We start from the raw sequence: 14,410 nt of genomic DNA, 5'->3' as shown, positions 1-14,410 counted from the left end.
AGAGTTAATGTATTTCTTACGTTTACAGCTGCATTGATGGTCTTATTTTGCTTCCAGCTCTCCCAATTTTGTTATATATACTTGTTCCCACTCAAAGATACAGGCACATCCTTCCTGTATTACCACAAACTCTCTTAGCCAACTTCCCAAATCACTGCTCTACATAAATAGCAATAGCACTTAGAATTATATACCGCTTCACTGTGTTTTACAGCCCTCTGTAAGCTGTTTAGACTAGAATAGAGTTTTATTGGCCAAGTGTGATTGGACACACAAGGAATTTGTGTGTCCAATCACACAAAGTCAGCCTTTTGTCCCCAACAATCTGGGTCCTCATTTTACCCACCTCGGAAGGATGGAAGGCTGAGTCAACCTTCAACCGATCAGGATTGAACTGCTGGCAGTTGGCAGAGTTAGCCTGCAATACTGCATTCTAACCACTGCGCCAACATCTATTAATTTTAACATATTAAGATATTATGATTAGCACTGATGATGTTACCTACTTTGGGTAATGAAACATCTGCAAGAAAGCCACCAAACTCAGAGAGCACCAAGGATCCCTCAAATTAAGATTTGCAGTAACAAAGCAATGGTTGTCTTTATTCTTGTAACAGTTCTTGCAACATTCCCTCTTAGAAGGCTACAGTAGGATATGGGACATATTCCTCAAGCAAAGTAAAATTCCCTTAAAAAAAGGACCTTGGGGGGGGAATGGTGATCAAGATTTCACCCAGAGGTTTCTTCCTGAGGTTGTGTCATTTTCTTTTTGTCTGTGGAAAGCCTCAGTCATCGAGGCCATGGTTGTCTCAAAGGTGCTTTTTCAAAAGGCAACTGGACTTTCTTTGTTTTTCCTTGAAGAAAAACTGAACTGAAGAAACTTCTTGGATGAGAAGCAAAGCGTCTTCAAGGAAAAACAAAAAAAAAAGTCCAGTTGCCTTTTGAAAAAGCACCCTTGAGCCATTTTCTTTTCTTTTATAATTTGAGAAAAAAACCTTTTTTATTGACTTACGTTGGCCATCATATTTTTCATGAAATTACCTAGTTTTTGTAGCCTCCACTGGCGTGGCAACCTCAAACGCATACAAATTTGCACCCCTTAGATCAGGCATATGGGTTAGTGTAGCTGGGTGGGGTGCCAGGAGCCTTGCCAAAACGCCAATAAATTTGGTGGGCCTTTCTGGGCCGAGAAAGCAAAACAGGGTCTGGTTTTTAGGGGTAGCCTTGGCTAACTGGTCATAAGTCATGGCCAGCTTTCAGGATTGTCCCCCTCGCTGCACGTGTCATGCAAATAATTGGAAATAATTGCCCTCTTGCTATGTCCCTGGCACTATCTCTGTTGCAGGCAAAGCCGAACTGAAGCTCTGCTTACAGGCAGCTTGGGTTGGTTTTGGTTAGCAGCCGATGCGTTTGTGGGCCCTTGGCTGGAGAGAATTGATGATTGTTTTGTCAAATAAATTAATTATAACTGCTCCTGGTGACATGTTTTGTATTTTTTGACCGCCAGCATCCCACATCCTGGCCTTTTTTTGTTTTTTTTGAAAGGTGCGTAGTGTATATTGATTTGTAACTGAAGAATGTGTGTTTGTCTGCCTCCTGCTAAAACCCTGCGCTGAGTCGTATCCATTATGGCAATGAAATATTACCCGCGTTCAACCAACAAGGAGGCAGTCTCAGGTCGCTGAGCAGAAACATTCAGTTTCTGTTTCCAGGTGAACTAACTATTATTGAAATAGTTTATGGAGATTGAGATATTGATCACTTTCGTGCTAACCATAGCTTAAGGGAAGAGCAGCAAGTGCGGGGAGAGGACTGGGCTTTTGCGAAGACACCCTATCACGGAGTTCTGGCTATCTGTGTCTCTCTTACGGTTTTACTGCCGCCTCTGTAGGTTTATTGCTTGAAGAGAAGGTTATCTTGGCTTCATTTTTATGACAATATAATTATACTTCAGAATGCACTTGATTACTCTGTGCAAAAAAACTGTTCCAGTTTTTGCCTGGGCCAATATTGCTATACAAACAACTTTTCAGTCAATTGAGTAAAAAAAAATCAATATTTCTATTGCAGTATTTCTAAGGAGAACTTGCTGAATTCAATTTTTTTTTGGTCCTTCTGTTTGTTTGTTTAAAGAAAAGGTGGTTTATAGGTTTTAGCTTTGTGTTTAGCTTATTTCTTGCATTTTCTTAACTAAGGGATGATGTGCTTTTTGAAGCTAGCAGCTAGGGAAGACCCGAGGAGGGACGGCACCTGGCCAGCATCTGAGAAGGTTTCCTCTTTCCCCAGGGCCTTTCAAGACTCATCTTGCCAGAAGTCAGCCTTTTGGCAGCCACTAAACAGCACAAGAGCTTCAAGCGTTTGGCCCTGGGCACTGCGATGCCACATCGTAGGTAGAGAAGAAATCACGGCTGCTTTGGAGAGGCTGAGCTACTGCACCAGCAGAGATAAATGTCTTTTATTAAATTCCTCAGGTTTAAGGAGAGAAAAAAAAATACAATGTTGAGATGATCAGGTGCTTGACCGTACAAGAAAAAAGACCAGACTGAGGGTCTCTTTAAATTATATATTTTAACAATTGATGAACTTCTTAATTAACGTAGTTTGCTCCTCACGGTTAATACACATTTCATGTATTTTCTTCTACATTTCTGTTGCGAAATGGTTCTTGCTGGAAAAGGCTAGTAACCTCTTTTCTCTTATGCTCAAGCATAGTCTCCCTAAACCTGAAGAGTTCAATAAAGAACATAAAGAGTTTATCCCTGCGGGTCCAATAGATGAGCCTCTGGTTGGCACATGGAGGCAGTCACATCCCTTGGCTTCCAGCCTCCATGCCTTCAGCACCTTTGGACCGGCCACCATTCGGCTGGCCATCCTCTTCCTCCCCTATTTATTTCCCAGAAGTTCCCCCTGGAATCTGGCACAGGAGGGGCTGAATTCCCACCGCTGCTTACAGTTCCCAGGAATGGTCTGCCGATTGTAAATTGCAGTTGATAGCAGCCGAGGTGCTTCTAAGGGGTGAAGCCAGTGTACTTAGGCTACATTTATTACTCCACCTAATTTAAACTAGGTATTGTAATTTTTTTTCTACCCTTCAGATATTTTTGAAAATCAGGTACGATGGAAAGTGCAGACTCTTGTGTTTATATATTGGAAAGTGTTTGTATACTGCCACATCCAGGGTATTTACTTAAATTGGTTTTTTGAAAAATAATTCATGGGAAAAGCCAAACACAGCACTAAGTTTGCTTTCTTCCACATTTTTAAACTAAGGGTGATTTACACAGCTCTAAGATTCCCCCCCCCCAAAATTGGCTCCTGGGTTCCTTGAACTATGCTAACAATGTGATTTATAGGGTGGTGTCCCCTCTTTAAAATTCGTACAGAGGAAAAGCGGCATTAAATTGTTTATAACAAATACACCTTATTGGTATCATTTGAAACTTGTCAGTGGTAAATAACACCTAGCATTTTCTCATATTTTGCAAACCCTTCTGCATAATTTTTTCTGCAAAATCATGTATCATTTTAACATTGGTAATTTGGCCCAGATTTCAGAATTGCCCTGCTAAATCCAATGCAGCAGGTCCTTTCTGTTTTCTATCAGCAGCTCACCAGCTGTCTCTGGGACCTTCACAAGCAGGACACAACTACAAATGACCTCCTAGCCCTTGTGATCCGATGGAGCTCTCAGCACTAGAAGTATTTTCTGAGGCTTTCTGCACAGATGGTTGGGTTTCAATGATCAAAATTCATAATTCTCAACTTAACCTGGGCAAACCTGCAGATGACACTAAGCTGGCAGGAATAACCAACACCCTAGATGATAGGCTCAAGATCCAGATGGATTTTGACAGACTTGAACACTGGGCCCTTTCTAACAAAATGAAATTCAATGTAGAGAAAAGTAAAGTCTTACACTTAGGCAAGAAAACCCAAAAGTACATGTACACATTAGGTGAAACCTGGCTTAATAGAAGTAACTGCAAGCGAGATCTTGGAGTCCTAGTGGACAATCAATTAAATATGAGCCAGCAGTGTGCCGCAGCAGCCAAAAAAGCCAATACAATCCTAAATTGCATTAATAGAGGTATAGAATCAAGATCCCGTGAGGTACTAGTACTGCTCTATAAAGCCTTAGTAAGGCCACACCTAGAATTCTGCATCCAGTTTTGGTCACCACCATATAAAAAAAGATGTTGAGACTCTAGAAAGAGTGCAGAGAAGACCAACCAGGATGATTAGGGGACTGAAGGCTAAAATATATGAAGAACAGTTGCAGGAACTGGGCATGACTAGTCTAGTGAAGAGAAGGACCAGGGGAGATATGATAGCAGTCTTCTAATATTTGAGGGGCTGCCACAGAGAGGAGGGGATCAACTTATTTTCCAAAGCACCTGAAGGCCAGGCAAGGAACAATGGATGGAAACTGAATAAGGAGAGATTCAACCTAGAAATAAGGAGGAATTTTCTGGCTGAGAACAATCAACCAATGGAACTGCTTTTCTTCAGAAATTGTGGGTGCTTCATCACTGGAGGCTTTGTCAGAAATGGTATAGGGTCTCCTGCTTGAGCTGAGGGTTGGATTAGATGACCTACAAGACCCCATCCAACTCTGTTATTCTAACCAAATAGGGAAGATGGCCCAAAATATCACCTTCCCATGAACACTTGCTGAAGTTTGTGTGTTTGTGTGAATGTGATGAAAGCGACTTGGATATCTACTGTGGACAGAATCAAACAGAAGGCAGCAGGGTGCCTTCTGTTTAAGGAGAGGAACGCAGTCTTTGGCCTCATCTCTTGTAGGTCCAGGTGCCAACTGCTGCGAGAAATGGCTCAATAGATATCCAGTTTTGAAGCCACTGCATCAACAACCCCCCATCGACATTTTGTATATAACTATGTGGATTGTTTGTACACGTTTGCTTCTCTTGGCCATGTTCTCATCATACGCTAAAGAAATAACAATTGCCCAAGAGCCTTTTGGCTCAGCAGGGCAGCTCTTCTGTTATATCTTTGTTATTTTCTGTATTCCAGACAAGAAGCCACCCACCTTCCTCTTTTTCTCTTCCAGGACATCTCTGCCCTTTCTCTGTTCCTGCTCTCTTGTCTTTGTCTAATGCAGGGGTCTCCAACCTTGGCAAATTTAAGCCTGGTGAACTTCAACTCCCAGAATTCCCCAGCCAGCAAGACTTAAAGTTGCCAACGTTGGAGACCCCTGGTCTAATGGGTCACCATCCCTCAGAATTTGCAGGGGCCATTGCTGCAGGTTAAGCAAGTCTGACCAGGGGTTTCCATTCCCTTGTTTCCACTGACCCCAGCCGTTGGTGGCCCAGCTCGTAAAACCGGTTACGCACAAAAGTGCATAAAATGAAGACGAAGTGTCTCCCCTCGCCTTGACAAAACCCATCGCTTCTGTTGAAGAAGTGCTGCGGTGAAAGAAAATAAATAAATGGACAGCAATCACGGCCTAGTTGATGAAACTGTTCAATTAAAGCACAGACATTTACATGGTGTAATTTCCGTAAATTGCCAATGAGCCCCTTTAGACACAACCAGTGTTCAAATTGATTTCGGCATTGATTTTGGCTGAAGCTGATAAATTTCTGCTTGTTAGTTAAAGTAATTTTGCAGAAGACTTTGTGCTGCGGTATTGAAGTGTTCATTTAGCTGATGGTTAAAAGAGGAGTTATTTACCGAGGGCTGCACTGTTGTTCTGAGATGCAGCAATTCCCAAATCATCTTTTACTTTTACTTTTAATTTTTAAGCTTCAGCATCCCAATCAATAGGTGACTGAAACTGATTAAAACTTATCCAACCAGCTGCCTATGGCAGTTTAATTAGAAACTGGTTGATTCTTAAATTAAACTTGTTTTGTTGCACTCTGTACTCCTCCTCCTGAAGATTCAGCAAAAAGTTAAGTTGTTCTCGATTTAAAAATAAAACTAGGGGTTTTGCTAAGGAACAGAAGGAGACGTCACTAAGACAACCTCAAGAAATTTGATCCAAGGCTTTCTCCTGTCCTGCAGGGGGATTAGCCCCGTGGATTAAGCAAGGACAATTGTGAGTCCCCTTGATCTGCGCTGAATTAAGATTGCAAGACCACTCCATTGTGGCTAACCTCTTGCTCTTTGGCATCTCAAAAAACATTCCGCAACATCTTTTTTGTCAAGTTTGGCAAAGAAGCAGGACTGTGTGTAGTTTGTGGAGATAACACTCTTCCTTTGATAAGAAATGATCGTCCTACATCACCACTCTGTGCTTTAAAAACTCCTTGGCGAGAACACACAAAACAGATTGAGATTCTAGGCTAGAACCTCTCTTCCTCTTTTTGGGGTCTTCTCCTCCCCACTGCTTCCCACCCCACCCCACCCCAGTATGGGGCTGCCTGTCACGTCAGGACTCTCTTTATCTTTCCGTCCTTTGCTCTGGCATTCTTGGAAAAGTCCATTTTCAAGGCAAACAGCCTGTGGCCAGAGGGCGCCTTCAAGTTAATAATGAATCATTTTGTGGTCATCATTCAAGCATCTGTGGTGGGATTTTTTTGGAGAGAAGGCAGGTTGGCATCGCTTGTGGCTTTGAATGAGCAGAGGTCCAATGAGGCTGCTCACTTCTGAATGTCCTTTTTTAACAGCCAGCAAGTCAGCTAATGGGCTTGCCTATTACAGAAGGCAACAACTGTCAAAGTGCTAATTTCCTGGAAACCTCTTCTTCTTTTCCACACGTCTGTTTTGGTACATGGAAATATTGCCATTTAAAACTCTCAAACTCTGGCCATTAGCGGAGAGCTAAATCCAGTCTGCCCAGAGAAGGCCTGGAACGGAGTCTGGGTATGGTTTGCTGCAGGTCATCTACAGCTGGTGACCCTCCTGTCTTTGCACAATGTGTAATGTTTAGAGACACTGAACATCTCCTGAACGAGATTGATGAGCTGCTCGGACTTGGCAGGGCCGGGGCTCCATGTGTGTCAGATTCAGGGGTTTCTGAGCACGGAGGGCTTTCGGGGAGGAACGTTTCATGGAGCCAAGGCAACAGCTGCCCGCCATAGTGTGGCATCCAGAGCAAATGCTGGAGATGATTGGAGGGGTCTTAGCTGGCTAGAGGCCTCCACAGCTACCCATTTCCTTCTTCTCCTTCATTCTTTGTGTCCCAAATGTTGGGGCTTAAGATCCACTGATGCTCCCTGGCCCTTAATTTAAGAAGAATAAGCTTTAATTGGAAGAGGGAGCGGCTTTGGTCTACCACTCCCTCATGCCTGCTTTCAACAAGCAGGTTAAAGAAGCGCCGAACCTTTATCCCAGTGCTGGAAGTGCAGGTAGGCCTCGACTTATGACCATAGTTGAGCCCAAAATCTCCGTGGCTAAGCGAGACATTTGTTAAGTGAGTTTTGCCCCAGTTAATGACTTCTCTTGCCACATTTCTTAAGTGAATCACTGCAGTTGTTAAATTAATAACGCGGTTGTTAAACAAATCTGGCCTTCCCCATTGACTTTGCTTGTCAGAAGGAGATCGCATGAACTCTGGGACACTGCAACGGTCATAAATGTGAGTCAGCGTCTGAATTTTGACCACGTGACCATATGGCAAGAGTCGCTAAGTGTGAAAGATGATCATAAGTCACTTTTTCAGTGCCGTTGCTGGTCACTAAAAGAACTGTTGTAAGTCGAGCCTGCAATTCCAGGCTGGCGGTTTTTCTAAACCGGCATTTCTCAAGCTCAGCGCCTTGAAGCTGTGTGGACTTCAACCCCCATAATCCCCCAGCCAGCACTGAGGTTGTCCTAAGCCACCAACATTCTTGGCCTTTTAAGTGCAGAGTTTGCAGTAGAAACCACAGAAGTAAAAAAGCTTTCAGCAGCGTGTCTATTTCACCAGTTACGTTTGTGGATATATCATGTTGTAATTTTCCTATTTGGGTTGAGGGGAGGGGAAGGGTGGGGAAATGTGGCAGGTTTTGCTCACACGAAGTGTGCATTCATTGGATCACACCGTCTGTCTTTCAGTGCCCAAAATAGCTCTCTTGCCACGTCTGGGCACACTGCTTTGTCAGAAGGTCCTGCAGAGAAGCCTTTTGAGTTTTCCAAGGGATGCCAAATGGACAATGGTCCCTCCAGGGTGCCAAGCGTCTGGAGACGTGGGCACTAGTCAAGTTTCATAAATTATTTGACACAATTGTGCCAATGCTGCTTAAAGCTGTTTTTTTTTCATCTGGTTCTGTTCTTTGCAGAAAAGGCAAAGCATAACGAACCCCGATAGGTAGCATTTGGCAAAAGAATTCTGGGCCAGGGTCCCTAACCTTGGCAACTTTAAACCTGGTGGACTTCAACTTCCAGAATACCCCAGCCAGCTTTGCTGGCTGGGGAATTCTGGGAGTTGAAGTCCGCCAGGCTTAAAGTTGCCAAGGTTGGAGACCCCTGTTCTGGGCTGTTACTTTCTTGATGGGGGAAATTGTCTTTCTTAAGCTTGGTTTATACCAGTGGTAGTCAACCTGGTCCCTACCACCCACTAGTGGGTGTTCCAGCTTTCATGGTGGGCGGTAGGGGTTTTGTCTGATACTGAAACACTTTCCTTTTTTTTAACTTAATTGACTTTTTTAAAAAAATTCATACCATTATTTAAAAACATTTTCATTAGGTTTTCATAAAATTCCCGTGACAATTTAAATTTCTGAAAATATGCTATTTGTATCGCCCGCACATAAGTTTAGTTCACGTTACTTAAGTGAAATTAAATGGCGCTATAATGCGCTATAATGCGACCGCAAACAAAAGAGCCTCGTCCTAGAATAGCTCACACATCTCCCCCCACACCACCCAGCTGTAACAGACAAGCAGAGCTGTTAGCCGCCCCCCCCAACCCAATCCACGATGCACGAGAGGCATGCGCAGACAACGATACACGACGCATTACTGTGGAACAGTAGAAAAATGTGTGGGCAGTTAGAAACTTTTGCTATTAACGGTGGGCGGTAGGTATAAAAAGGTTGACTACCCTGGTTTATACTAAGAAAGGAATTTAAAAATCCTATCTGAGCTGCACTTTTATGGCTGGGTGTCCCATCCACAAAATGCTTGGTGGAAACAGGAAAGCTCCCCATTTTTCTCGATTCCAGAACCAAGCGTTATCTTGTGCTAAGATGGGTGGCCATTGGCAACGAATGAATGAATGAATGAATGAATGAATGAGATTCACAGGAACAGGGACTGGAAGAGGCCCTTCTAATTTCAAAGAAGCTCTGCTTTCTTTGTGGGAGTGATTTATTTTATACCCCATATTCACCTGAAGGATCTGTTCACCTTTTCTGGGTTTTATATTCTTGGAGTAATCAGTCCGTAGTTGTCACAGATTATATTTTCATCATTAATATTCCAGTAGAAGAAAATCCCTGTAACTGAGGGTATACAGAAAATATCTGTAGCTCAGATTGTTGGTGCTGTGTGAGCTTGGTGGTTGGCTTGCAGAAGGTTATGTTATGTTATGTTATATTAATTTACATTATTCATTAAACATGAAACTCCGTCAACTGAACATTCAAAAATGCATCACAAATACCATTGACTGGTGCTAATGGTTGATACGGGTTGCTGCCAGCATCCTAAGTATCAACCAAGTAACTTCTTAAGATGTGCGATGTTCCAGGTTTTTTGCAGTTCCCCTGGTGTTATTGCAGGAAGCTGCAATTAGTTGATATATCTTATAAAATTCTTGGACATGGTACCAAGTGCCCCAATGACAATGGGTATCACTGTTACATGTTTCATCCATAGCCGTGTAGTTTCGATGGCCAGGTCACAATATTTCATGATTTTTTCCAGTTCTTTTTCTTCGACCCTGGCATCTCCTGATACCGCGATGTCAATAAATTATACGTTTCGGTTTTCCACAACTGTGATACCTGGTGTGTTGTGTTCCAAGTGACGATCCATCTGTATTCTGTACTACTACTACTACTACTATTACTATTGCTTAACACAGTGTAAGCCGCCCTGAGTCTTCGGAGAAGGGCGGGATATAAATTCAAATAAAAATATTATTATTATTATTATTATTATTATTATTATTATTATTATTATTATTATTATTATTATTATTATTATTATTATTATTATTTTCATGTTTCTAGATGCCCCCACCCAAGGAGGGGCTGTATTAATACTGGAAGCATAGAAACCATCCAAAATGGTATCAGCCATGCAGCTCCAGGTCATTGGTTCCTACAGTCAACAAGGCTCTGAAACTCTTGTCCCTACTTACTTTGCCAGGGGAAGCAGTGTATCCACCCCCTTGTATCTATAGGTCTCCATAACTGGGTCATCAGCCACCTCCATCACTAGAGGGTTTTAGGAGGAGACAGGGCAGCCATTTGTCCGGAATGGTATAAGGCAGGGGTGTCAAACTGGCTGCCCGCAGGCACTCCAACTCCACAAGGGGAAGAACGTCACAAAATGTCTCATGATGGCAACGTGATGCCGCGAGTTTGACACCCAGCGTACAGGGTCTCCTGCTGAAGCAAAGGTGGACAGTAGACCTCCAAGGTCCCTTCCAACTCTATTATTCTATATTCTGGTCTTGAAACCAATGCAGGAAGCCAGTGGCATGGGATTGCTGCGCCAGAGCAGTCTTCTGGGCAGCGCTAGGTTGGGGTGAGGAGTTGAACCATGAGCGCACATTCATAATTTAAATGGCCAACATCAACTTCTGGTCCTTCAGTTAAGGGCTGAATGTGTTTTCCAGCAAGTTTATTGGGACAGGTAATTACTGCAGGAGCTGCAGCCGACCTGGAAGGGTTTGCTGTTAATTACAGCCTTGCTAAGGTGTCCAGTTTTCTTTCCGAGTAACCAAAGTTCCTATTCAGACTCCATTAATCACTTTACGGATAATGCGCTGGAGAAGGTCAAGACAGCGGTGAATGTCGTGGCGGCTTGGAATAAGCCCATTTACTTTCTTCTTCCGGCGAGTTGTGGTGCTTGCAGAATCCAGGGGTGCTCTGCGCCCCACGGGCACAGCATCCGCTTTGTGATCCCTTCCACAATGATAATTAAATGTTAAATTGCTAGTGTCAGTGCTCTGTAAACCAAACCAGGTACTGCTCTTGGCTGGAAATTTAACCCAAACTTCCACGGATGACTTGGCGTGCATCATAATTAAATCATCAAGTCTTTCCTTTTAATTCACTTGAAAACAAGAGGCTGCCCCTCCCCCTCAGAGAGGAAGGAGGGGGGGGGTGAAAAGATCGGCTTTCTTGACAAGCTAATTAAGTTGCCAAACTGCCCGGTGCAGGACAGATTAAGCAAACAGACGTTAAGCACGAAGCTATCTCAGCAGCCGGTTTTGTTATCGTTCTGCTGATCTGAAAGTCAAATTGTTTTGCCACCGTTCATAATTTAGGGCAGGGGTCCCCAACCTTGGCAACTTTAAGCCTGGTGGACTTCAACTCCCAGGATTCTGGGAGTTGAAGTCCACCAGGCTTAAAGTTGCCAAGGTTGGAGACCCCTGGTTTAGGGTTCATTTTACCTACTCTGATGTAACGACTCTGCTCCCTCCACCGTCAGCCTCTCAGTAATCCCTCGAGGAAAGTTCATTCTTGCTCTGAAATCGTTTGGTGTTTTTAGGATTTACTTAACAGACCGCTAATTTTTAATGCTAAACATTCCATTTGTGAGGACCAGTAATTCTTTCCCTTCTGCAATACCTTTTAGAGGAAGATCATTTTTAAAATTCATAAAAGGGCAGAAGTCAGGACGCGTAACTTCCCTATCGCTGGAATGGAGAAATACATAGCTTTCCAATAGACGCTTTAGATGGGAGCTTGACTATAAAACTGGATGGAGTCAGTAGGATAATCGAACTGCAAAAACGATCCAATACCATTCCAAGTATGTCTGGTTTCTGCACCGTGTGAAGCAGGGGTGAAATGCTCCCGGTTCGGACCGGATCGCACGATCCGGTAGCGATGGGGGCGGGTAGTTCGGAGAACCGGTAGCAAAAATCCCTGACACCCCCCCTCACCGCCCATGCCTCACTGTTCCTCTTCTCTGTCAGTGAAGCTCTCGGTGGTGATATAGCTGCAAATGGCCTTAAATGACTGCTGCGGCGCTTCAAAGGGCCACACTACAGCTGATCTGCGCTATAGGCGGCTACTAGACTGGTGCCTTTATATGTAAAGAAGGTAGACCGGTGCCTCCCAAGAAAAGGCAATTGGTAGACCGGTGCCTCTATTTTTAAAGAAGATAGACCGGTGCCTCCCAAAAAAAGACAATTAGTAGACCGGTGCCTCTATTTTTAAAGAAGGTAGATTGGTGCACTCCCAAGTTTTGTATACTTTATTATTTTTATTATTTATTGTTATTGGCCACGCCCACCCAGTCATCTGATCACCAAGCCACGCCCACCAATTCAGCCACACCTACAGAACCGGTAGGGAAAATTTTTAGATTTCACTCCTGGTGTGAAGTAATCATTCCATTTTATTCTACTTTTTCTGGGGCTCATGTTGAGTACTGTACGCACCTCTGGGCACCAACCACATGTCAAGATGCATTCTGAGAACTTGAAACAGGTTCAGAGAAAAGAAATGGAGCTCATGAGAGGAGCAGAAGTTGTGCCTTAGGAAGCTGGTGTGCTTAGCCTTCAGGAAGAAGAAGGGTGGGTGGGGAGCCCCCTTCCAATGCCTGGAAGGATCCTTCACAAAGAGAGGACTTGCACTCTCTTGTTCCAGAGTGAAGGACGTGAAAGTTATTTTAAGTTATAGGCAGGGGTGAAATGTAAAATTTGTTACTACCGGTTCTGTGGGCGTGGCTTGGTGGGGAGGGAGTAATGTAACTGGGTGGGCGTGGCCAACTGTTTTTTATTTTTTACTTTTAAAAGCATTTTTTCTCCGAAGAGGCTGTAAAAAAATGCTTTGAAATGTTCTGACAATCCCAGCTGAGTTGCCTTATCGCCAGAACCCTTTAAAAGGTTTTTTTTACGGCCTCTTCGGCCAAAGAAGTTGTAGAAAAAATGCTTTAAAAAGATTCTGACAATCCCAGCTCAGCCACGCGATCATCAGAGGTTTTTTTACGGCCTCTTCGGCCAAAGAAGTTGTAGAAAAAATGCTTTAAAAAGATTCTGACAATCCCAGCTCAGCCACGCGATCATCAGAGGCTTTTTTTTTTTACTTTTAAAAGCATTTTTTCAGCCGAAAAAAAATGCTTTTAAAAGTAAAAAAAACCCTCTGATGATCGCAGGGCTCAGCTGGGCATGCGGGGGGGGGGAGGGCGGGCAGGGATTTTTGCTACCGGTTCTCTGAACCACCCGCTGCCATCGCTACCGGATCAGGCGATCTGGTCCGAACCGGGAGCATTTCACCCCTAGTTACAGGAGGAAAACGTTTCAGCTGAACCTTAGCCAAAAAACTTCCCAGCCACAAGAATGGTTTCACGGTGCACCCAAGGGGTGATATCCCCCTGATTATTTGAGGTATGCAAGTGGACGCAGGACCAGCGTCTGTCTGGCGTGCTGTAATTTGGGTCCCTGCGCAAAGCAGGAAGTTCGACTTGAGTGCCTCAAATGGCCACTTCCAACTTGGATTCCACGATTCAGCTGAGAGCACAGGCACATCTGGTTGGCTCGGTGGGCATTCCCTTGCGTTGAGAGAAATCCGTCTTACGGACACAACATGTCCTGATGGCCCAGATCTAGCCTAGCCAGGATAATTTTTAATCCTTTTCTCCGCTGAGGTATGTCAGGTCTACCCTGGGCCATTTGTTCTGGAAAGGCAGCAGGAATGGGAGACTCAAGGAGTTGTAAGCTGAGCGTGTTACATGGCTGATAGGCTTTATTCAGCTTGATAAGTCACACGTTGCACAGGATTGATTTTTGTGGCTGTTTGTTGTTCGGGTATGGAACTGCCCGCTTCACTGGAACTGAGCTTGTTGCATAGATCACCCGAGCATACAACTTCCAATTGCTCAGGGATGCCATTAGCTAGAAACTTTAACAAGCATCGCGTAAAACTTAAAATATGACCGTGATTTTTCTTTGCTTTAAACTGACTGTCTTCTTCTTCTTTGAATGCAGAGCAAACCATGTCCCCAGTGGGAAAATACTAGCCGTAAAGGTAAGTTTGTTCACAAATCTGCTTTAAAAGATTCCCCTGCTCCAGTCTTCTTTTTCCAGGACTTTATTACAGGAAGCCAATTTTTGCAACGAACACACATCCAGACTGAAGGGCACAATTTATAAGTACAAAGCAATCTCTAGTCCTTTTTCTTGGTTGTACAACTTGGTCCTGAGAGGAAAACAGGCAGGGAAGACTTTTAATCTATTGCAGACCTGACAATGGTGGCTTTTTATATTAGCATTAAAAAAAACCTGCTACAGATTCTCTACAAGTGTTCAGGGGTCTTTTCTTCAGTGCAGTTTTTAATTTGATGG

General features: G+C 43.7%; 1 protein-coding gene across 9 annotated transcripts in view; it reads left to right on the top strand.

Annotated features, from left to right (window-relative positions):
- Positions 1-14,410, top strand: part of MAP2K5 (mitogen-activated protein kinase kinase 5) — a 197,670-nt gene that overhangs the window by 50,227 nt on the left and 133,033 nt on the right. For all 9 annotated transcript variants that reach the window (XR_009152052.1, XM_058156774.1, XM_058156775.1 and 6 more), the window contains one exon: positions 14,054-14,093. Coding sequence is in view for 8 of the 9 variants with exons in the window: in XM_058156774.1 (XP_058012757.1) it covers positions 14,054-14,093 (40 nt within the window). In the remaining variant the exon portion in view is untranslated. The remainder of the gene's footprint in view (positions 1-14,053; positions 14,094-14,410) is intronic.

Source organism: Ahaetulla prasina, chromosome 13 (genome assembly GCF_028640845.1).
Source record: "Ahaetulla prasina isolate Xishuangbanna chromosome 13, ASM2864084v1, whole genome shotgun sequence".
Taxonomy (NCBI): Eukaryota; Metazoa; Chordata; class Lepidosauria; order Squamata; family Colubridae; genus Ahaetulla; species Ahaetulla prasina.
The sequence above is the reverse complement of the archived record's forward strand: the minus strand, read 5'-3'. Positions and strand labels throughout refer to the sequence as shown.